Source organism: Camelina sativa, chromosome 9, assembly GCF_030686135.1.
Source record: "Camelina sativa cultivar CO46 ecotype springtype chromosome 9, ASM3068613v1".
Taxonomy (NCBI): Eukaryota; Viridiplantae; Streptophyta; class Magnoliopsida; order Brassicales; family Brassicaceae; genus Camelina; species Camelina sativa.
The window spans coordinates 21,095,338-21,121,329 of NC_141888.1; the positions used below are offsets into that span (position 1 = coordinate 21,095,338).

Genomic DNA, 25,992 nt, shown 5'->3' on the forward strand with positions numbered 1-25,992 from the left:
TTTTGGCGGGAAAAAAAAGTTTGGCGGGAAATTTTTTTGGCGGGAAAATATTTTCGATTTTGATGACTGTACATTCTTGGTGTCACTAAAAAAGGGTAATTTGGTCATTTTGTATATAAAGAGGGGTAGTTTTAAAAATGGTCAACATGAAGTGGTATTTTTAAAAAGGGGTATGGAAAAAGGGGCATTTTTGAGAATGCCCCTATAATAAACCTTTTAAATAATTTAATTTGGAATCTTTAAAAATAGTTTAATTTGATATTTTTAAGAATATCATAAATATATGATAGATCAAAAAGTTAAAAATTATAAAAACTCTAATTTGATTTGTTATAGCACGGGTCAATGATATGTCACTATAATATGAAAAAATTTCAAGAAATATGATTTCTTGCTAGAGCACAAGTTAAAATTTCAAAAAAATGATTTCTCAGATCAAATTTGAAACGACCGACCCTTTTTTTTTTTTTAATAAATAATAATAATAAATATAATATAATAATTAGAACTACAACTAGTGGTCCCATACCCACTAGCCACCTAACCACGATAACAAACATCAGCGGAAATAACAACACCAACATAATATCCAATAATACTCCAATAAAAACCAATAACCATAATCATCAACAATAATCAATCCAAACAACAAGAAACAAGGAACCAGCAACCTAGCAATGTTTCTAATGACCCAACTCTAGCAACCTAGCAATGCCAGACAACATCCAATCGAGTCCCTAGAACATCCTCCTCTTCATTGCCTTGATTCCACGATCACACTTTGCCCTTACCTGCACCACAAACACAAATTGAGATGCATGAGTATTTGATAAACACTCAGTGAGACAATCCTCCCATCTACTGGGCTATACACACAAGCAATAAGATCTCTACATGCCACAAACAACAACCAATAAAACAAACCAGGCAATATACAAAGCATGCGACGTCCATCGTAACTGAACAAGGGGTGTCGACCGACACCAGATGGTGTCGATCCATACTGAACATCTGGTGTCGACCGACACCAAACTGGTGTCGACCGACACCCTGCCCGACACTCCCGGAAACCCTAGTTTGCATCGACCGACACCTCCACATGGCATCGTTCGACACTCGCTAAAGTCCCGAGCCGTCCTCGCGTTGGTGTCGACCGACACCCCAACTGGTGTCGACCGACACCGATGCCGAGCAGCGATTTCCCCTCGATCAGAAACTCCAAATCTCGCCTCCAAGCTTCTCCAATCCGCTCCTTGCACTCCCAGAAGCCAAACCCAGCCCAGACAGCAACGAAATATCATAGAGAACTCAAAGAAAACAACCACATAAGCACCAAATCACATAGAATCTAAAGATCTTAGCTTAGATAAGCCATGGTCATGCACTCACCTCTTTGCAGGAAGTTTCTGACCAATAAGGACGAATTCCCTCACTCCTAGCAAGCTTTTAACACCTTCCCAGCCTTAGATCTCCCAAGAACAGCAAGAAAATCTCACAAAAACTCCCAGGAACTCAAGAACAAAGCTTTCCTCCTCTTTCTCTCTGTTTTTGACAAAAGCGGCCAAGAGAGGAGAAAAACTCGAGCTCCCCCCTTAAAAACCCGAGCTAGGGTTTTTCCTAAACCAACTCCGCAAACCGGACAATTAAAATTGAACCGACCAAACCGGCCACAACTGGTGTCGATCGATGCCTCACTAGAGGGTGTCGATCGACACCCTTACCAAAATACCAAAAATTGGTTTGCGGGTGTTACAAAATTTAAGTTTGAAATAATGTTGTTTGGTAGGCTTTCTAGGTCACGATGATTTTGACAAACATACATTATATATTTTGTCCTAAAATTAATATGTGCTATACTATAGGTTAAGTAATATAATTAGCAATCAATATACAATATATAATTTTAAACACTAAACAAATCAAATAAAAGTAACAAACAAAAATTGTTTTTTTATCACACAACTTAATCCGCGTTATACCACGGGTTAAAATCTAGATATACTAGAATATATCTTACATAAAAGATGTTACTTTCATAAGTCATATTCAGTATATGATTTCATGCCATAGTATTCCATAAAAAAACATTATAAAACAAATAAAAAAAATCACATATACGATATTTTAAATAAAAAATACCAAATAAACAAAAGGAAAGAATTTCAACCCGTGCTCTCTAGCACGGGTCATATTCTAGTATAATTAATACAATGTAATCTGATAACAGTAAATATTCATTTGATGAAAAGAAATCCATTTGTTTCCTATGTTACAAAACTAGAGTTCTGTAAACTAATTATTTTTGATTAAAACTAAAATAATAATTCATTAAATTAAATAACAGTGGACATAGTTAACTAGAATAAATATATGCTTATATTATAGAGAATTTTTGAGAAATACCTCTTTTGGTGTACCCTTTTTCAAAAAAACTCATTTCATCTATCCAATTTCAAAAATACCCCTTTTTAAATATGAAAAATTATAAAGTTTTATATGGTTCACAAGGTACTTCTTGATAATAACTATTACCTCTAGACACGATCCAAATATTTATAAGGTTTTAAAATATTTTAAAATGTTTTTACAAGGTTTTTAAAATGTTTGCAAGGTTTTTAAACAGTTATAAAAGGTTTTTTAAAAACTTTTAAAATATATTTATACTGTATTTATAAAATATATATAAAAAAATTACACACATATAAAGGTAATTAGTGTATATATTTATAAGGCTACACACAAATTTTGAAAATTTGCAAATTTTTAGTGGCTTTTGTGGTAAAATTTGAAAGAATGGGTATTTTTGAAAAATGGTATTGCAAAAGGGATATTTTTGAAATTCCCTATATTTTATATAGTGTATCTACTCATAACTAATTGCCATTAATGAAACGAAAAAAAAAAAAAATTTGTCTGTTAAAAGATATTAGATTAATAAATTTAACAAATGGCCTAATGTTTTATTACTCCACTTTTTTTGTCATTTAGCAAATTTCTTTTACTTCTCATACCATGTAATCTAATAAAAATAAATAGTCATTATGAAAATAAACTAATATTTATTTGTTTCCAAATTTGAATTATGTATATGATTTCTTGGTGATTAAATTGAGAATAAATGATTCATCAAATGAAATAAAGTTGGATTTCTTAATTAAATATGGACTTTACTTCAAATACAGAGATTTTAATTTTTGGAAAATAGTACATGATAATTTAATTATATTTTTGCTTAAACAACATAAGAAAAATTAAGACAAAACAATCTCAAAAGAGTTGCATACCATAATTTTTAGTCTTAGTAAATAATCCTTAAAGAAAAAGGAAAAGGTTAAGAGTCTTTTCCAAAAGTCAGTGATGATTTGGCCGTAGTAATAATTTCACCTATTACTGTATTTGAAGTAAAGTCCATATTAATGTATATGATATCTTGGTGATTAAATTTAGAATAAATGGTTTATCAAATCATATAAATTTGGATTTCTTAACTAAATATGGACTTTACTTCAAATACAGAGATTTTCATTTTTGGAAAATAGTACATAATAATTTAATTATTATTTTTATTAGTATTTTGCTTAAATAATATAAGAAAAATTAGGAAAAAACAATCTCAAAAGAGTTGCATACCATATTTTTAGTCCTAATAAAGAAATCCCTAAAGAAAAAGAAAATAAGTTAAAGAGTCTTTTCCAAAAGTTAGTGATGCTTAAATAATTTTACCTATTAGTAAACCACCTCTATAAAAGGAGTACATCTCTAAGTGTTAAGAGAGGCAGAGAACCATATATTTGTAAACAAACAAAAGAAAGAAGAATCGATATGGAGATGATGAAGGTTGAAACAATCGCTAAAGAAATCATAAAACGATCTTCCACAACTCCAAATGATCTCCGAACCCTCCAACTCTCTATTTATGATCACATCCTCCCTCCGGTTTACACAGTGGCCTTTCTCTTCTACACCAAAGATGAATTGATTTCTCCAGAACACAGTTCCAACAAACTCAAGGCTTCTCTGTCCGAAACCTTGACCAAATTCTACCCTCTTGCCGGCAGAATCAACGGCGTCACCATCGATTGTAACGATGAAGGAGCTATTTTCGTCGATGCTCGTGTCAATAGCTGTCCTCTCTCTGATGTCCTGAGATCTCCGGATTTTAAAGCAATCCAACAGTTACTTCCTCTTGACGTTATCGAAAATCCTTATGAGGCGGCAAATACATGGCCTATGCTGCTTGTGAAGGCGACTTATTTTTCATGTGGTGGCATGGCCATAGGAATTTGCATCAGCCACAAAATCGCGGATGCAGCCTCCATCTCGACTTTTATTCGGTCCTGGGCTGCTTTGGCTCGTGGAGAAGGCAAATCAGTGTCTGGTCCCGAGTTTGCGGCAGCAAATTTTTACCCACCAGCAAATCCGTTCTTTAAGCTTCCGGTAGACGAACATGCCAACAAGATAAGCAGAATAACAAAGAGATTCGTATTCAATGACCTGTTTGGACCCCGCAACATGGCCATCTTTAGGTACACTCTATCTCCTACCTGAAACTCAAGATATCTCCTCCTCCTATCAGCATAACTCCTCTGCCTATCCTGAGCGTCCTTCATGTTCAGCCCGAGAACCCGAATCTTCTCTGAGGTCTCCTGAACAAAATTTGCCCCGTACATGCTCCTCTCCCCCACCTGAGTCCAACATAACGGTGTACGACATGGCCTCCCATACAAAGCCTCATAAGGAGCCATCCCAATACTCGTATGATGAAAGACTATTTTTTATGGTTGTGTGGTATGGATGGATGAGATATGAATGAATGATGATGAACAGATGGGGTGTAAGGTGTTTCAATAACCCTTATGCTGTTGTAGTATAAGAGATGTCAATCCAAAATGAGTGTTTGCAAGCAATCATGATGTGCATATATGTCTAAGTCAAGCCAAATATGAAGGATGTTTGTCACTAACAACCTATTGATGAAATGTAAAATGCAGAAAGTAAAAGCTACTAAGATAGATGCTAATTGTAAAGAGAGCAGGATGATCTAAACAACAATGCAATGAAACAGAAACTATAGATATGCAAGACAAGTAATGAACTAATGCAAGGCAAGTAATGAACATGAAACTAAATGAATGCAACAGAAATGCAACTAAGATGAAACAGGAATTGAGACTGAACAAACACAAAGCATAAACAAGAATTCTGGGGATGAGCTCGAGCAAGCACTCGATCGAGTGTAGATCGAGTACAGGGTCGAGTCGGACAAATACGAGAAACAGAGCAAACCCAATAAAACAGAGCAAGACAAAAACGAATCAAACAACAACCAAACAACAGGATTTAAACTAAGAAATCAATAGACAAGGAAGGTCTTGAGGAGGGATTCATGGGCTGGACTAATGATTCTGGTCATCTAACTTGGTCAACAAATCTCAAACAACTTGAGCTAATCTCTAGACAATGATCTTCCTAAAACATGTTAATCCACTCTCATTGCAAAAACAATCAAGCTCATATATTTCTAGACAATCAAGCTCTTCCCCTTGGCCTTGTGCCTCTTAATGTGCTCCCTAAGAGTGAACTCCATCTCTTCTTCACTCTCAGTTCGCTCAGGGTCTTCCTCAGCTGACTGATGCTTCTCTCTCGCAACCTAACTCGACCGCCTACTTGAGCTAGCACTCGGTCGTGTGCCTGCTCGAGTGGTGGGTCGAGTGCTTCTAGCAGCTTCTTTCCTTGATGCAAGGTGAGCATCACGATGGCCTGGAGAGCGATCAGCGACTTGTTGAGACATTCTTGTGATCCTTGAAGACATTTTTGAAGAGAACTTGGAAGGAATAAACTCAAAACTCAAAGTTAATAGGTTAGTGACCCAAAAACTAAAAGAGCTAGGCTTGAGCAAAAAGATGAACTTGAGAGAGAATTTAAACTTGATTTTAACTTGTTTTTAAGAAAATGAGAGAGTGTGAGAGGTATATGATCGAATCAAGCTCTATTTAAAGAAGCTAAGGGGATAGACTCAAAGCTTAAGGTTAATAGGTTAGTGACCCAAAAACAAAAGAGCTATGCTTTGAGCAAAAAGATGAACTTTGAGAGAGATTTTAAACTTGGATTTAGTTGTTTTGAGCAGATGAGAGAGTGTGAGAGGTATAGGATCGTGTAAGCTCTATATAAAGAAGCTAAGGGGACAAGGAGACAAGGGTGGAGCGTCCATACCATTCAAATTTGAAATGGGAATCTTTGAACTACTTTTTGCTGCCACTCGACCCCACACTCGACCGCACGTGGTTGAGCTCCTTGACCAAAGTTTGAAAATTTAAAATTTTCTTCTTTTTCTTCCCTCCACTCGATCATTATAGAGAAATGGGAATCGAGTGGGCTTTAGTTCTTTGACAACCCGGTCGAGTACCTCTCGTGGGCCGGTCGAGTGGGCTTGCGAATCTACTTCCCCAAGTCCAAATTTCTCCATACCCATCTAGACTTTCATTGAAAAGCCTGCCCAACACAAACATAAAAGAAAACAAATCAAAACTACAAGGAAAATAAAGCTTATTTACAATGATACCTTAGGGACTTCCTCCCTAGTGAGCTTGTTTAAAGTCACTAAGCTTGACTTTGGTTGCCTTTTCAGGCTTGGTTTAGATACCAAGGAGGTGATGAAATCCTCCCTGGCACCTCTTGATCACTGTGAAGTTGACCCTTGATCACTTCACCCTTAACACACAAACCATATTTCTTCTTGATTTTGAGCCTTGGTCTTGCCTTCTTCAAAGACCTCTTGCTTAGCCTAACTTGGATATCCTTCACCAATTCATTCAACTCTTGAACTGAACTCTTGAGCTTTTCCACTAATTCCTCTTGAAGAGAGGGCTTAGCCTTTGCAGTTGCCACTTCACTTAAGCCTTCATGACCACCTTTGTCCTTGATAGTAAAAGGTTGATCAGCAATGGTAGGAAGGTTGGTTGGGTTATAGATGTCAAACTTCATGGTTATATCCTCAACAATATTCAAGGTCACAAGACCATCCTTAAAATCTATAACAGCTCTAACAGTGGCTAAGAATGGCCTCCCTAGAATGATAGGATCTTCAGGCTCCTTATCAATCTCTAGAACCACAAAGTCTGTATGAATCTTTGCTTTTCCTATCTTGACTGGAATGTTTTCCAACTTACCAACCACATCTCTGTTTGATCCATCAGCTAGACATATGTGAAGGTTGGTGGACTTGAACTCAGTGTGCCCAAGCTTTTGTGCTATAGAGTAAGGCATCACACTGATAGATGCTCCCTAGTCACATAAGCACTGGTTGTAGTGAAGATAGCTAAGTGAGCAAGACAGATAGAATGGACCTGGATCTTTAAGTTTAATTGGGATGATAACTCCTCCAAGGTCTTCAAGATCCTTCTCATCTTGAGCATGAGCCTTCTTCTTTGACAATTCAAGCAAAAAATCCTTATAGAGAGGATATGGATCATATTGTTCCAAGGCAGGTCCTCTCTCTTCTTCTTGGTAAGCAATGATAACCTCTTGTATGGCCATCACTTCCTCATGTTTTTCAATCACAACCTCTTACTTTAAAGCTTTCACATCCTCTTGTTGCAAAGCCAATATTTCTTTTTTCTCAATGATTTCCCTTAATTCATTAAGCTTCTGTGCCTTGAAACGTCCTGGGAATGGTAGAGGCGGTTTGTAAGTAGGAGGAATGTACATAGCAGGCTTGAAAGCTTCTGATCCTTCAGCTCGATCGACCACTCGATCAGGCACTCGGTCGAGTGCTGGATCGAGCTCCTGGTCGAGTGCAATACCGGATTCAGTCTGCTTTGCACAAACTTCACTCTGAACTTCAAGAAATGACCAATCCTCCCCATATTGAACTTCACTGTCCTCAGTGACTTCTTCTTCAAGGATATGAATGGCTTTTGCAGTGAACTCCCTTGGGTTTTGAACAGCTTTTCCAGGGAGTTGAGTAGGCTTGGGAGCTGAAGTAGAAGCAAGGTTGCTCTCCATATACTTCACTCTAGAATTGAGACCTTCAAACTTCATGTTAAGATCATTATACTGGGATGTGAGCCTTTGGTTTAGCTCAGAAAATTGTTTAGCCTTCTCAATCTTTCCATTGGCTTGCCCAATCAACATTTGCTTCATCATTGCTCTTAAGTCTTGTTTCTGGCCTTGGTTAGTCTGAAACCCTAGAGGGGACACAATTGAGGCTGGAACACTTGATGTTTCTGCTTGGGAGCATAGTTGGTTTGCTGTTGAGGCTGTGGAGGTGGATAGACTTGATCTTGGGGATTTGCTACATTGGTGCTTCTATAGGAGAGGTTGTTGTTCTTGAACCCTCCTCCTTGTTTGTAGCCTTTGAATCCTCCCTGGTTTTGCATATAACAGAGCTCAGCAAATTCCCTCCCCCTCTTGAACTTGACACTCTTCCTCACCAATTAAGTTGATAGTCTTTTGTTGGCTAAGGAGGATTTTGTCTAGCTTTTCATTGAACATCTTCAAATCCTTCTTGTACTTGTCCTCTTGATCAGTGGAGGTGGACCTTACTATTCGGTCATAGTCCTCATTGTAGTTTCCATCTGACTGAGCAACATTTTCAACCAATTCCCAGCCTTCTTCCACATTCTTGTTAAGGAAGTTACCATTTGAGGCTGTATCAAGAAGCATTTTGATTTTGGGGAGAACTCCTCTATACAAACTACTTAGTAGGGACTCATTGCTGAAGCCATGGTGAGGACACTGAGTCTGGAATCCTTTAAACCTCTCACAAGCTTCACAAAAGCTCTCATTATTCCTTTGAGCAAACCCAAAAATTTCATTCCTCAATCTAGCAGTTCTAGCATTGGAGAAGAACTTGGCCAAGAAAGCCTTCTTGCAAGCATCCCATGTTGTGATTGCTCTAGTTGGAAGTGTCTTCTCCCATAGATGAGCTTTGTCTCCAAGTGAGAAAGGGAACAGCCTAAGCTTGAAGCCATCTTCACTCACACCATTGATCTTTGTGAGGCCACATATCCTATCAAACTCATCAAGGTGGTCTAGGGGATCTTCCATTGGCAACCCATGGAACTTGTTGGCTTGAATCATAGAGATCAATCCACTCTTGATCTCATAATTGTTGTTTGCTACTGTAGGAGGCACAATACCAGATCTTTGGTTATGTGTGTTTGGTGCATCTCCAGTACTAGTGTTTCTTGCCCTTGGAGCTTGTAGATCTTGTTGCTCCATTAGCACTTGTTGTTCTTGTTCCTGATAGACTCTTGTTCTCTGCTGTCTCAGGTCCCTTGGTGGTCGGTTGATGTGATCAAGGAGTCTCTGAAGATTGTGATGACCATTGGACCTTGTTTGCATCAACAGGCGCGAGTACAATAACCCTTATGCTGCTGTAGTATAAGAGATGTCAACCCTAAATGAATGTTTGCAAGCAATCAGGATGTGCATATATGTCTAAGTCAAGCCAAATATGAAGGATGTTTGTCACTAACAACCTATTGATGAAATGTAAAATGCAGAAAGTAAAAGCTACTAAGATAGATGTTAAATGTAAAGAGAGCAGGATGATCTAAACAACAATGCAATGAAACAGAAACTATAGATATGCAAGACAAGTAATGAACTAATGCAAGGCAAGTAATGAACAGGAAACTAAATGAATGCAACAGAAATGCAACTAAGATGAAACAGGAATTGAGACAGAACAAACACAAAGCATAAACAAGAATTCTGGGGATGAGCTCGAGCAAGCACTCGATCGAGTGTAGATCGAGTACAGGGTCGAGTCGGACAAATACGAGAAACAAAGCAAACCCAATAAAACAGAGCAAGACAAAAACGAATCAAACAACGACCAAACAACAAGATTTAAACTAAGAAATCAATAGACAAGGAAGGTCTTGAGGAGGGATTCATGGGATGGACTAATGATTGTGGTCATCTAACTTGGTTAACAAATCTCAAACAACTTGAGCTAATCTCTAGACAATGATCTTCCTAGAACATGTTAATCCACTCTCATGGCAAAAACAATCAAGCTCATATATTTCTAGATTTGTTCTCACAAAGCAAAGAACTTATACAAGCAAGCATTAAGCAACAGATCATTAATGTCAAAAATCAAACAAGACATCTAATCTCTTAGCATACCTAATGATAATCGCTAGATCTAGCCTTATCTTGCAACCTAGACGTTGGTGTGATGCTAAGAAGCTTGAAATCAAACCCTACCCTCTCGGTTATAGTATCAGCATAGAGTACATCTAGCCTAGAAGAGATCTATAACAATCAAGCTTGACCTAGCTAAACAAACCTCAACCACAATCCAGCATACCCATCCTCAAGATCCTAAGCAAACTACTCACAATCAGACATGATGAACAACGAAATCATAAACCCGGAAAATAACAAAACTTGCATAAATAGATAGAGAAAACAGAGATCTAAAATATTGAAGAAGGAATCAAACTCGAATTCTTAATATTTTGAAAGTTATGAAACCAACAAAATTCAAGGAATCTCTTGTTTTCCTTCAAAAGTAGAAGAGAAATCTAAGAAAATAAAAGTGCAAAAAACATAAATTCCCAAAAGGGTAAAATACTAGGTTTGAGAATATCTAAAAAGCTGGACTCCTGGTGGCTGAAGGGTACAAGGTCCTTTTATAGGAAAAGTAGTGGAAGCCCTAAAAATGCTAAAAGACAAAACAGCTAGGAGGCTCGGTCAACTCGACCTGGTGCTCGGTCGAGTGACCGGTCGAGTTGGCTTTTCTTCTGCTCCTTCCACTCAGTCGAGTCCCTCTCCGCACACGGTCGAGTGTCAGGTCGAGTTGGCGGTCGAGTGGAACTCCGGACCTTGGTACTTCAGCTCTAACTCCCTTGCTTTCTTCTCTTGATAGCTTCACTCCTCTTTAGCATTGCTTCCATGCTCCTTAGGCTCCAATATCACCTGTTTATGCAAGAAAATATGCAAATACAATGCAACTATACTCTAATGCATGAACAGTCCTAAAGCGACACAGTAATGGACAAAATGGATAGGAAAAGATGCAAAAGATGTGAATATATTAAGGGAAAATAAGGTAAATTATATGAACATCACTTGATAATTGTTGTTGTAAGCAAACTCTACCAGGTTCAGGTGATCTGCCCAATGGCCACCCCAATCCAAAACACACATCCTCAGCAAATCCTCCAGTGTCTGGATCGTCCTCTCTGACTGTCCATCTGTCTAGGGATGATAAGCTGTACTCATATGAACCTTAGTGCCCATCTCTGCCTGAAATGCCTTCTAAAACACTGAAGTGAACTTAGAATCTCTATCAGACACAATACTCGCTGGCACCCATGCAACCTGACTATCTCCCTCACATACTTCTTAGCCAAGACCGCTGCTCCATCAGTCTTATTAATGGCCAAAAAATATGCTGACTTAGTCAACCGGTCCACAATGACCCAAATAGCATCAAACGTCCTAGACACTGGCAATCCTACCACAAAATCCATAGTAATCATATCCCACTTCCACTGAGGAATGGGTAGACTCTTCAGCGACCCGTCAGGAACTTGATGCTCAGCCTTCACTAGCTGACACACATTGCACCTCGCGACCCAACTAGCTACATCCTTCTTCATCCCGACCTAGTGATAGTACCTGTTGAGATCAAGGTACATCTTAGTCGCTCCTAGATGAATAGAAAACCTGCACACAACCTCAACGCACTGATCTCTCCTACCAGAGACTGCATCTCCTGCTCCTGAGCCGAAGCTACTGTCTTCCGACTCAGAGCATTTGCAACTATGTTAGCCTTACCATGATGATAGGCTATCTCCAAATCATAATCCGCCACAAGCTCCATCCACCGCCTCTGTCTCAAATTCAGCTCAGGCTGAGTGAATATATACTTCAGGCTCTTATGATCTGTAAACACCTGTACCTTTGCACCATAAAGATAAGATCTCCAAATCTTCAGGGTAAAAACTACAGCAGCCATCTCCAAATTATGAGTAGGATAGTTGCCCTCATGCTTCCGCAACTGCCGCGAAGCATAGGCTGGTGCGGGCTCATTGGAAGGATTGGAAGATAACTCTCTTCCGCAACTTCCGCAACTCGGCTGGTGCCATGCGATACAGTGCCTTAGCAATTGGGGTAGCTCCGGGCTCCAAATTTATGGTAAAAGGATGGCTCCTAGGTGGAGGCAATCCTTCCAATGGCCTAAACACGTCCTCAAAGTCCTTGACTATGGCAATATCCTCAACTCCCATGCCTTCTCTGTCCTCTCCTCCCATGGCGGTTAGAGTGACTAAATAGACTTCATCCTCTTCAACCGATCTTCCAATCCTTACTGCCGATGCGAAGTATGCCGTTTTATTGGGCTGATCCCATTGAAAACTAGAGGGGTCCTCCCTCCATTTTCACACACAATTCTGCCCCTACTGCAGTCTATATGGGCTTGGTGTTCCGATAACCAATTCATTCCCAGAATAGCATCAAACCTATCCAATGGCATCACCAATGGATTTACCGGGAGGTTCGTATCTTGCAAGACTATCGACACTTCCTTGACCCATCTTCTTGTCTTCAGCGGTGGTTGATTACCAGCAGTGTAGACATTGATATTCACCTCTTCCTCCTCACACAAGTCTCCAAACTTGTCAACCACTTCGGAATTCACAAAGCTATTCGACGCTCCCAAATCGAACAGTACATGTGTGGGGTTACCACCAACAAGTAATGTTCGTAAACGCAAAGCAAACATAACAAAATGCAATGCTAAACTCACCACACAAAACACACAACCAAACACTAACAATCACAAGAGAGTTAGAACCCAATCAAACCTGTTATAGGGCCCTTCGCGGCCTGTGGAGGTTTAGGTGGCTCTACTCCTAAAACAAAACCATTTGCTGGGGTTGCTTGCTTCTTTACTGGGGGTTCCTTCACTTGATTCGCTGCCTGGGCACGGTTCACAGTTTGGGCGTTCGGTTTGGCCGGCCTCGATGGACATGAGTTTGCATAATGTCATAACTCGCCATAGTAGAAACATGTGACGGTCGACAGATTGTTACCCTTTGTCTCCTCCACAGTTGGACAAGCACGAGCGAAATGCCCAACTTGCCCGCACACATAGCATCCCCTCGGATCCATGTTGCTCACATTACGGCCTCCTTGGCTAACATTCATCTTAACCTTCCCGCGACCTGCGCCCCAATTTCGTCCTGCCACTTGATTCACCTTTCGGGTGTTCACAATCTTAGTCTGCTCGACTGGTTCCTTCTTTTTCTCCCGAGCTGCAATCTCCTTTTCTATCTCGATGGCTTCCTCCACACTCACAGCTCTTTCTTCCACTTCCGCAACGCTGCGGTAGGTTACAGCGTGTAACCTTCCTCTAATATCTGGCCTGAGTCCATTAAAGAATCTCCGGGCCATTGCTAACTCGTCATCATTTCCTTGGTACAAGTACCTTCGAAGTCTTGTAAAAATCCTCCCATATGCTCGAATGGTCATTTTACCTTGTTCTAACTGCAAACTGACTCTCCAATCGGTCACGTAACTCTGGCGGGAAGTACTTTAACTCAAACTCCCGCTTAAAGATTCCCCACGTTATGGTCTGGTATCGATAACGGGAAACCACGATGTCCCACCATGCCTTAGCATCTTCTTCCAAGAAGGAAACTGCTACCGGTCTCTTAAATTCTTCTGGACACTTGGTCATCTCGAAGTTACTCTCCAAGTCTTTTATCCATGCGTCTGCTAACACCACATTCGGGTCTCCTTTGAACTTACGAAATCCTAAGTTCCGTAACAACATCACTCGTTTGAGAAACTGATCCGATGGATCCTCTGCTACACAGTTTGCTTGGTCTTGTTGCTGCTGCTGGATCATATGGTTCAAGACGTCTTGGACCATCTTAAGCGTTTGTTGGCTCTCCGGCACATTCTGCTCACTCGGTCCTTCTCCATGCGCTTGGTCTCCCCTTGGCATGTTCTGAGTTGGATAGGCGGCGTGCGGTCCAAACGGTGAGAACCCTGGCGGGTACATACTCTCCGCCGTACTAAAACGATTTGAACCCGCTGGTGTGTATCTTGGCGTCGCGCCAGGTACATACCACTCCGGCATAAACATGTCCGGCCCATAGATGTCTGGGAACGACTCTTCCCTCCGGACCAAACTGCTAACTTGAACCCCTCCCAGTGTCCGGCGAACGATACGTCAATCTAGTTCTTTCGTATCCTTGACGAGACATCTGCATCCACGATCAACAAAGGGTTTACTTAATCCCATCTAACCCTAAGAGATGAACGATCCGGATTATCCTAAGTGTCTATTGCGACCATTTGACTCGATAAATCATTTGAAACCGCGAGTCCTAAACAGCATCATAACCATGCTCTGATACCACCATTGTAAAGCCCCCGAACCGTACTATGACCACCCAGGCCATCGGACGGCACCCAGAGCGCTACTATGGGAACGTTCGTCAAAGGTCCGGCCGGGTGCGAGAACGAATCAGGCCCTTCGGCCAGTCCCTCGGCGAGGTTCCCGACCACACGACATATCCCTCAGGCTTTGCAACCCTACGGATACGCCGTGCGTTGGGCCGACCCGGACTAAGTCTATACCAGTACGACCCGCTCGTTTTAAGAGAAAATACGAATACATTAAAATTTAACCAAGTTTCCACAACCGATTACACAAAATAGTTCACAAGGCATAGAGCCAAAGTTTGGTTCGCAAATAAACATACTTTTATTTTACAATAGACACCAAAAAGAAAACTACTCCGGAGCCCTATCGTTCACCACGCCCTCTAGTTCCCTCTAGGGTCACCTGCAGAACAACAATATTATCATAAGTAATCTAAGATTACTTAGTGAGCTCAGGGTTCCTGCAGAGAAATAAATCCCAAACCCCAATTCCCCATTAACAATCAACATGCATGCAAATACAACAACATGCGAACATAAACATGCAACAAGCAAGCACTGATAAACAACATGCAAGCATAAGCGATTAACAAGCAAGCAAGCAAAACGTCTCAACAATCAATAGAGATGACATGCGGAAGCTACCAAGCTAACAGAAATCACTCTACCAATAAACGCAACTACATGCAACCATATGCAACAACATGCAATAAAATAACTTGAAATAAAACAACAGTTTTTAACAAGTTTAATTTTTATTGGGCCCGGTATGCATCCCTCTTCCCCAACCCCTCCTGATTTCTCCAAATCGCAACCACAAAGGCAAGCGTTTGGATATCAGCCAAAATTACACTGTCGTGTAGATAGCCTCGGCCAGGGTAGCGAGCCCAGTAACCTCCGAGCTCTTCGTGACCAACCCTGCACACACACGAACATGGGTTGCATGTCACGGCTGCATGTGGCACGGAACAGGATGGATCGCACTACCAAATCTTACAACTCTTAGCCGGAATTTCTCGCGGACTAAACCGTTTTAAGATCTCACCGAAGATCTTACTTGAGTTTATATGGGACTTAAACCCATATTCTTACCAATAACTCAACCAATTATCGCCTTCTGTTACTAGATCATTTCGACCTAGTAACTGGCATAACCTCACCATGCATGCATTTAAACAAGAAAACATAAAAGAACTTCAAGTAAATGCATCTACATACAACATGCAAAAACCGCGCACTAGATGGATGTTTTTAACTCTCCATCTAAGCCGATGCAAATATGTGCCTGAACTCACAGTAAACCGTCGACGAATGATCTCCTTTGATGAAGCTCTTCTCGCGGCAACTCGGATCTCCCCTTTGGTTAGAATCGATTTACTTATCGATCTAACGTTGATGGTCTTGGTCGATAGTCTTCTCTTGCAAACACTCTCTCCTTCTCTTCTTTCTCTCCCAATTTTCTCTCAACTTACCCCTTCTTTCTCTTTGCGAAAATGAAAGGAATGGGAGCATATTTATAGAACGAGTGCGCGGTCGAGACAGCCAATGGGAGTCGCATGCACTCTCCGTATTAGAGGGACTTCAACACTTGGAAGCTCCTTGATTCAACACCTTGAATTCCACTTAAGTCTTTGGAATTCTTTAATCCTCCACTAATCCCCACTAAGTCTTCTTGAATAAAATGTTCACCCACTTAACTCCACTAAGCCTTCTTGATTAATATATTAATCCACTTAACTTCCTTGACTTAAGTGATTCTTGGTGGGGAAGACTTTTACTACTCTTGGTTGACCATCGTCGGTCCTCGGCAGCTCTCTCGGCAACTATCGGCATCCATCGGCAACTTTCTTCGGGTACTCGACACTTTTCTCGAGTACTCGGTAACTCTCTCGAGTACTTGACACTTTCTTGGGTACTCGGTACTCTCCCTCGAGTATTCGACACTTTCTCGAGTACTCGGTACTCTCGGCATTGCTCGGCGATTGCCGGGTGATACGTCTCCGACGGTACGGGCGGTACGTCTCGGACGACTCGGACAACTCCTGGTCCGTTACACTTTTCTCGGACTTTCCTTCATCTAACTTCCAGCTCTTCTTGCTGTCTCTTTTTCTCGGTCTTTTGGACTCGAAATCACGTCAAAAATTTACCCCTAGGTGAGGGTCACTACACCTGCCGTCAAAGCACTCCTCTTGGGACAGCTAGCAAACTTGTGATCCTTGCTCCCACACTTGAAGCAACCCCCGTCACTCTGTGTCTGCGTAGCCTCCCACCTCCTCTTGGTTCCCTGCACAGGCTTGCCGCCCCTGCTAGAACCTCCATGATGCTGAGCCTTACTAGGCTGAACTGTTGGACTAACCGCCACTGACTGTGCCCAAATATCCTGCTCAATTTCTGCTGCAGTCTCAATCAGCTCTGCACGCGTAGCATAACTACGTCCTCTACAATGGACCCTCAAGTCATCACGAAGAGCCCTCATAAACCTCCTTATCTGGGCCTCCTTAGGCTCCATAGCCTGACCCCCAAAACAAAGAAGTCAACTGAACTCCAAGTCCAGCTCCCGCACTGACCGTGTCCCTTGAGACAATTAAAGGAACTGCAGCTCCAACCGATCTAATGTATCTCTAGGAAAATACTTGCGGTTGAACTCCAAGATGAAGTCAGCCCAAGTCATCTCCCTCCGCACGCTCCTAGCAGCCACTGATCTCCACCACACCTCAGCATCACCACTCAAATGGTGAACCCCTATGTCCATCCAAAACTCCTCACAACATCTCAGAGTATGGAAGTTACGTTCCACACTCGTTCTCCACGCATCCGCAATAGTAGGGTCTGTACCACCCGAAAACCACTCAGTGAAAAGACCCTTCATCTCCTTGACCATGGACAAATACCACCCATGTGCTCCTGCATCTGCAGCCACTGGCTGCCGCTCCTCCACCACCACTGGTGGCACTACCTGAGCCTGAGCCGGTACCACTAGTGGCAACCGCTCCAACTACTGTGCTAGCTTAGCCGCAAAGTCTGCACTAGGGACTCCACCCACTGGGACTCCCACACCCGGGACCTTATCACCACCGGCCACTAGAGCATCAAAACCGCTCCCTCCGGCCACTACCCTCTGGGACTCTGCCCCTACCACGACCATCAACACCATCAACTCGCCAACACCATCAACTGTCACACTCTTATCCTCGGTCTCACTACCCTCTGGGACTCTGCCCCTACCACGACCACGTCCGCGTCCACGACCACGTCCGCATCCACGACCACGACCATCAACAGCATCATCTCTAGCCATCTGCACTACCATGAACAGAAGACTAATCAAGCAAATTTCTATTATAACACAGAAAACATAAACTCACAGTGGAATCACACAATAGGCTCGAAGAGGATGTTCTAGGACTCTATGCCACACAAAATTGACTAAATCACATAATCAATCAAAGCATGCAAATCCCAAACATCTACAACACAAAGCCTAGTGAACCCAAACCTAGAACCGTAAGGTCTCTGATACTAATCTGAAAGGACCCAACCCTTTTTTTAATAATAATAAATAATAAATATAATATAATAAATAAACTACAACTAGTGGTCTCATACCCACTAGCCACCTAACCACAATCACATTCAACAGCGGAATAACAATATCTATATCCAATAAATATAAATAACCAATATTCATAACATAACCAAATAACCAATCATCAGAAAACATGGAACGAGCAACCTAGCAATGTTTCTAATGACTCAACTCTAGCAACCTAGCCATGCAAGACAACATCCAATCGAATCCCTAGAACATCCTCCTCTTCATCGCCTTGATTTCACGATCACACTTTGCCTTTACCTGCACCAGAAACACAAATTGCAATGCATGAGTATTTTATAAACACTCACTAAGGCAATCCTCCCATCTACTGGGCTATACACAAGTAGGGGTGTGAAACGGGCCAGATGTCCGCGGGCATAGCCCAATAAGAGGCCAAGCAGAGCGGGCATGGGCTTATTCATTGAAGCCCAAAATTTTGCAGGCATAGCGGACATGACCTGTTTGATCGGCGGATTCAAGCGGGCATGCCCGTCGCGGATTTCGGTTTTGCGGATTACCCGATGGTCCATCGATATGTGGAGAGTGGAGACGAAGACGAAGAACAGAAGAAGAAGATGAAGGATGTTCCATCGGTAGAGATTTACAACTGATTTTTTATGGTCAGATGATTTCATCTTCATCTTGACATCTCTACCGATGGAACATCGGGTAATCATGTTCTTCTTCTTCTGTTCTTGACAGTCCTACTTACCATGTCTTCTCAATTTTTGCATTGTTGCTGCTTCAGTTTTGGTTGAAATTTCTCGATTTCTATTGTTTCAGGTAATTTTTATGGAATTGGCTAAAAGAGATATGGATTTGGCTTCCCGTTATAAAGTGAATATTTTCTCTAATTGTGAGCTTAATTCAGCTGTTAAGCTTTTTTGGTTTGGATCGTAATGGCTGCAATTTTTAAGAGGAGTCTGTTTTTTGCATTGGCTTGGTGTCGATTTCGCTATGATTTATAATAGTTTCTCAAAGTTGTAAAGAGTCAGTGATAGTGTATAGGTGGCAGAGAGCTTCATAAGATATTTGTAATTCATGACTTGTTCTTAACTTGTTTTACAAAATTGTGCAGGGGGTTGTTGGAATGGTTTTTTGGCGACAATCAATCTTCAAATGAAGATAGGTACGGTTTCTTCTCTATTATGTACTACGAGTGGAGAGATATAGCAAGTTCCTTTATCTAATGTGGACATCATTTCTATTATGGCCTGTAAGTGTTCGAGAAATTTATTAACGAGGGTTGGATTTTTTATTTGGTGTATTTTTCTAGTTACATTCTACGCCTGCTGGATCGCATAGAAAATGGCAGGGCCGGTCCTTGAATTTTGGTGGCCTAAAGCATAGAAAAATAATTTTATTTATTATATAAAATTAATTTTTTCACTACAGTGCTAAAATATAATTGAAAACATGGAAAAAAATGTACTAACAATCTAAAATTTAATTTTTCTAACTTTTATTATAGCAAATACTCGGTAGACATCATTGTGAATCAAAAGTAGTTGGTAATAATGTATTATTATAATAAAATAAAGATTAAGGAGAAGAAGTGATTTTGATTTTCTTGTATAAAATTTTAGTTTTGTTTGAATATTATAATATCTTGTAGTAATTCAATTTTTTTTTGGTATATTTTAATGTTAAAAACGGAAATTAAACCAAAAAGTAATAAATAAAATTTTAAAAATGTTTGACTATTCCAACCAAAAAAAAAAAAAAAAACCAAAACCTATAAATAAAAAGCAAAAAAAAAAAAAAAAAAAACTGTAAACAAACCACCAGAGTGGAAGGCTTGAACCCATGACTTACAACATAATTGCATAATACACATCCAACAGAGCTGCCTAATCTCTCATATATGTTTAGCTAAAAATTTTAGTATATGATGTGGCCTAAAGCAGCTGCTTTGCCTGCTTTAGGGGTGGGCCGGCACTGAGTAATGGTACCTTGCCTGACGATAGGAGAACTGCTATTGTAGAACTTCAGTCTGTTGTAGCAGAAATTAATGCTGCTCAGTTAGCATTTGGAGCACCCGGTAAGTGTATTTCTTTTTCTCTGTCATGCGTCTCATTGATTGTTTATAGATTTATTTTCTCTTTTTCAAACTAAGTAGATTTGGGAGATTAGCAATTTTAATTCTATTTTCCTAGTCCTTGCAAACTGTGTAGCCATAGATTATTTAGAATCAGAATAGGTCCACCAGTCGAGGGAACAAATCAGAAAGTTACTGTTTTTATCAGGTATGGGATGTTTCGTGTGGTAAAACTGAGGGACTCATTGGTGGGGCAACAGTCCTCATTTATTGAGCTTTGGTTAGCTGGCTTATAGTGTTTTTTCTATCGGTGTGTTATGATTTTTGCAGGTGGATAAAAAGGTTTTTGTGGAATATATATCTGTTAAGCTCATACTGATTACCTTGGTCGGTTCCTTTCTACTAATTCCTTGGTTCTTACTGGTTTTGTTCCCTCGTATAGGATGCAGTTCAAGGCTCTATGGGACATGAACTCTGGTGTGGCTGCAGCCTACAGGTAACCGCTGTCTAGCTTGTTTTAAAGTTTAAACCAAACCTTATGACACACCTAGAAGCTTTGAAAGATAATTAAAAAAAATATTTAGTAATTAGTAAATACTAACTAGATATTAGAAGATTTAGTCGTCGAGAGTTTGTATAAAAGCTGAAAACCCTAAATGGTTTATGCCAACACACGACTTCATCGAGACTTCACCGAGACACACCAAACCCTGTGAGCTGTGACACACGAATCCAGTCCTCAAAGTCTATCGTGATGGTAAGCTATATTGTTCCTTTTTGTCTATTGTCAAAACCTCAATCATAAAAACTCTTGTGATATGATATCTCAGTTGGTTTTTTTTTTTTTGTAAAGGATTCAAGTGATTCTTGTGATCTGAGATCAATAGACTTAGAGTCTCAAAGAGTAATTGATACTGCAAACGCTGAAGAAGAACATAATATGTTTGATGGAGCAGAGCCATCTACAAGTCGTAAGAGAGCAGCAATTCATATTGATGTAGATGATATTGAAAAGGACAAAGGAAAGACAACATCATCAGTACCGAAGAAGAGAAAGCAGAATAACTTTGATGGAGGAAAATCTGGTAAAAGGGCTGCAATTGATATCGATGATGATGATGATGATCTACATGACAATGTCGTAGGAGATAAAGGAAAAGGGAAAGCTACAGCAACAGAACCGACAAAGAGAAAGCAGTATGCAGATTGTTGTGAGCATTTTACAGTGGTTAAGAAGACTATTAATGGAAAACTTCAAGACAGAGACGAATGCAATCACTGCAAGAGGGATTATGCCTACAATTCACACAGGAACGGTACACATTCTTACAATCATCATATGGAAACTTGTAAGGTTCGGCTTAGTAAAGTTGATATTAGTAAGGTGATGCTCAACTCTGAAGCAAAGTTACAAGCTAGGAAGATAGATCATATGGTTTTTCGCGAAATGGTAGCTAAGTGTATCATTCAGCATGATCTCCCATTTTCCTATGTTGAATATGAGAGAGTTAGATCAGTTTGGAAGTATTTGAACGCAGATGTGAAGTTTATTAGTCGGAACACAGCTGCAGCAGATGTTTACAAGTTCAATGAGAACGAGAAAGAGAATTTAAAGAGAGAATTAGCTCACCTTCCAGGGAGGATTAGCTTCACTTCTGATTTGTGGACTGCAATCACTCATGAGGGCTACATGTGTCTAACAACACATTATGTTGACAGGAACTGGAAATTAAACAGCAAGAGTCTTGCTTTCTATGCTTTTCCGCCTCCACATTCAGGTATGAACATAGCAATGGAAATTCTAGAGAAGTGGAAGGATTGAGGAATTGAGAAAAAAGTGTTTTCCATCACGTTAGACAATGCTACTAACAATGACACATCACAAGATATTCTGAAATCTCAGCTTATGTTGCGGAATGATTTGTTGTGTGGAGGAGAGTATTTTCATGTGCGATGCGCAGCACATATTCTCAACATCATTGTTCAGATTGACCTGAAAGATATAGGTGATACATTGGAAAAGATCAAAGAGAGTATTAGATATGTACAAGCTTCTAGAAAACGTGAGGTATTGTTTCCAAAGTGTGTTGAAGCGGTTGGTCTACAGTTGAAAGCGGGCTTGATTATGGATGTGAAAACTAGATGGAACTCAACATACAAGATGCTTGATAGGGCTCTCAAGTATCGAGCTGCCTTTGGTGATCTGAAAGTCATTGATGGGAGAAACTACAAGAATCATCCTACAGAAGCTGAATGGCACCGATTGAAGCAGATTTGTGAGTTTTTGGAGCCTTTTGATGAAATCACTAATCTGAGCTCATGTTCAACATATCCAAACTTCAAACTTGTATTTCATGCAAGTTTGGAAGATCAACAATTGGTTGATATCGAATTCACAGAATCAAGATGAAGTTATCAAAAGTATGATTGTTCCAATGAGAGAAATGTTTGATAAGTATTGGGAAGAGGTTAGTGATGTCTTTGCAATGACTACAGTGTTTGATCCAAGGTTGAAGCTAACACTGGTCAATTATTGTTTTGAAAAGAACGACAAGGGTTCTGCTGAGATAAAGATTAAACATTTGCGTGGTAAGCTTGCTACTCTTTTTGAATCTTATGAGAATAAGTCCATTTTCACATCATCTTCTACAGAGACACGTGAAACTAATCATCAAACTGATGAGAATGGAGGAAAAAAGGGAGTTTTGGCAACTATAATGTAAGTATTCAAATTCTCACTCTCTCAGGCTATGAAAACTTTTACGTAGGCTATGAAAACTAATTCTCAGTTTCGGTTTGATACTTTAGTTACGGACCCTTTTTAATTTTTTTTGTTAATTTTTTGTTAACAATTTTTTGTAAACTTTAGTTACGTAAACTTTAGTTAATCATTACAATTTAGTTACGTAAACTTTAGTTAATCATTACAAGTTTTTGTTAATTTTTACGTAATCATCATCTTGTTAATTTTTTTTGTTTGAATACTGAGATTAGTTTTATATATTTGCAGGATTTTATTAACTTCCGCAAACAAGCTGTTGTTACTAGTGGAAAGTCTTCTTTGGAAATGTATCTAGATGATCCGCCGATAGACATGATAGAGTATGAGAGTTTGGATATTTTAAAATATTGGAAAGATAACTCTCAGCGGTATGGATAACTGGCGTCAATGGCTTGCGACCTCCTTAGAATACCAATCACAACAATAGCATCTGAATCTTCTGGAGCTCGAGTTTGGAACAAGTACAGAAGCCGTCTTCTCCCAAAGAATGTTCAAGCACTAATATGCTGCTGCAATTGGTTAAAAGGTTTTGAAGCCTATGAAAATGGTAAGAAAACGATTTTCACAATTTGGTATTGATTGTGTAACTTTCAAGTGATATAAATTTACCTTGACCTTCTTCTATTACTTTGCCATATGTAGAGGAGGATGAAGAATTTGATGAAGATGAGACATTACCTTCTTTCCAATCCATTGTTGATGATGAAGCTTGATTTGGTTGAAGAGACATCTAGACCTTGAGATTTATGTTTTCAGCTTTCCATTTCATTTTAATATTTTGGTTTAATGTTTCAGTTTAATACTTTTCTTAAATACTTTCAGATTAATACTTTGGTTTAACACTTTCAGTTTAATATTTATTTGATTTAAATTTCAGTTTAAACATTTTCATTTGTTGTTTATGGTTCTACTTGTTTTGCTATGTTGATGTTAATCCGTTGAGGGAGTCTGAATGTTCTAGGACATCACATTATTCAAATGCATAGTTGTTACATAGTAGTGTTTTGAGGCTCTGTTGCATATTAATGGCGAAAAAAACGACAAAAGGAGACAAACTCAGCCTTGGACGTGAAGGCCTCTGCCTCTCCCTCCTCTCCCTCCGTACGTACACTCACCATACAACATTCTCTCTCCCCACTCACCAACCAAAACCTCTCTGCTCCGTATTGTTTCCTTGGCTTTACTGACTCTCTTTTCTCTCTCTCTCCTCTTCTTCTTCGTTTCTACACAATTTTTACTCTGTTTCTGATCTGATGTTTGGAGAAAGAAGATTCATGGGCTTTGGAGGTTTTCAGGGAGATTTTAACTTGGGAGGAGCTCTTCCTCTTCCTCCTGATTATGGTTCTGATGGGTTTCTTACAAAGAGTCTAGACACAAACCCGTTTATGAAGAATAAGTGTAACAACAAGAGCGGTGATGCTCTTGAGAAGAAGAGATGCCCGCGGGCATGCCCGTGAGTCCGCAACGTTAGGCGGAGTGGGCATGGGCAGTGATACGTCGCCCGCCGCCCGTGGCCGACCTGTCCGCAGCGGATCACTAAAAATATGGGACCGTCACTGATGTGACCCGGAGACGCGACACGACTTGGTCACTCCGTTACGCCGGCTTGGTCAATAATGGCTGTTCGCGAGACGGACGAGACGACGATGACTTTACTCGGTCAAGGCTGGGTCGTTGGATTCAACTAAGGGATTGACTCGTGGAGACGTGAGATGGAAGGAAATGCATGAGGGGAATGGAAAATGCACGGATAGGACTCGTCGGGTGTCTCGGACGGATCAGTGGGAGGCGACGGTGGAAGCGAGAAGAGGTGGAACGATGGAGGCTCGAGAACTTGTGGTAGAGAACTCGAGGTTGTGGAGATAGAGCAAAGGTGGACTCGATACTTGTGGCAGAGAACTCGAGCTGTGAGGATGGAGCGATGATGAACTCGAGAGCTTGCGGTAGATAACTCGAGGTTGTGGTGATGGATCGATAGAAATGAATGGTGGAATAGAAGTGGATCGAGTGACAACACAAGAGGTTTGGCACTCCTCTTGTTACAGTCGCTAACAAGCGATGAACCCGGTTCAAAGCTTGCTAGGGTTCTTTCCCTTAGACAATCCCGGATTGAAAAAGGAAAGATGGAGTCTAGTTCAAGAATCTCTCTTGAGGAAAAGTTTTATTTTCATACAAATCTAAAGGAGGAACAAGGGCTAAGAGGAGTTTAAATAGTTAGGTTTAGGTAGGGGCTTAATGACACACGGATTCATCTTGATCCGCACATCGCCACCTGTTGACTAACACGCTAGCCACAAACTCTCTCAACGTTCATAAGCAAAAGTATAAAGAGAGGAAGATTCATGCCTCGTTAAAAGATAAAACCGCCTTGGCCTTGCGTGGGAAGCAACTTGGCCTTAGGTATTGTGCGCCAAGCTCCATGCCTCGTTAAAAATTTCTCCGGTAAACCCATTGGGAAAACCCGGAGTAAGGAAAAAGAGTACACTTCCTCGCTTAAACGATTTGATCGTCTTCACTCTTGGATAAGAGTGAAGACTAAGCGGACTGACCCTTCGGAGTCTTCATGGGACGGCTGGTATTGAACGAATGACCGGACGAATAGGTTGAGCCGTTGTTTGGCCGCCTTTGCTGAGCTCTGGAGCGTGTGGTGGCTCCGGGAAGGATTGCTGGAGCTTTGGCCGCGTCCGAAGTGGTTGTCTTGGCCGCGTCCGATGCGTCTTGGTCAGGCGTCTCGGTCGCGTCCGACGTGTCTTGGTCTTCTTGGCCAAGGTCGTGTCCTACAAACACATCATTCCCTCCCCTTTGAAAAGGTCTTGTCCCCAAAACATCTCCGTCTTCACCTACATCAAACGGAACGAGGTCAGTGACATTGAAAGAGGTAGACGTACCAAACTCACCTGGAAGCTCGAGCCGGTAAGCATTGTCGTTGATCCTTTCAACGACTCAGAAAGAGCCGTCTCCACGTGGGCTGAACTTATCCTTTCGTTTCTACTGGAACCTCTCTGGCCTTTAGTGAAGCCACACCCAGTTGCCGGGCTTGAATAGCATCGGTTTACGGCCTCAATTGAGAAAGCGTGCATGCTGCTCGTTCCTTCGTTCGATGTTGGCTCGAACCTCTTTGTGCAACGCTTTGACCATTTATGCTCTTGCGGCTCCGTCTTGATT

General features: G+C 40.8%; 1 protein-coding gene, 1 non-coding gene and 1 pseudogene across 2 annotated transcripts; all 3 read left to right on the forward strand.

The window, feature by feature from the left end:
• Positions 1–3,771: 3,771 nt before the first annotated feature.
• LOC104715167 (BAHD acyltransferase At5g47980-like) lies at positions 3,772–5,104 on the forward strand. The gene has a single exon (XM_087467625.1). The coding sequence runs from the start codon at positions 3,823–3,825 to the stop codon at positions 4,546–4,548; it is 726 nt and encodes a 241-aa protein (XP_087323751.1). The 5' UTR covers positions 3,772–3,822; the 3' UTR covers positions 4,549–5,104.
• A 3,615-nt stretch (positions 5,105–8,719) lies between these two features.
• On the forward strand, positions 8,720–8,826 carry LOC147938421 (small nucleolar RNA R71). The gene has a single exon (XR_015567604.1). It is a non-coding gene; the product is annotated as a small nucleolar RNA R71 (small nucleolar RNA).
• Positions 8,827–18,492: 9,666 nt separating this feature from the next.
• On the forward strand, positions 18,493–23,584 carry LOC147938422 (zinc finger BED domain-containing protein RICESLEEPER 2-like; annotated as a pseudogene).
• The last annotated feature ends 2,408 nt before the right edge of the window (positions 23,585–25,992 follow it).

Bases quoted from the DNA above. Each gene is read 5' to 3' on its own strand.
- LOC104715167 (XM_087467625.1), top strand. From the start codon at position 3,823: ATGGAGATGATGAAGGTTGAAACAATCGCTAAAGAAATCATAAAACGA.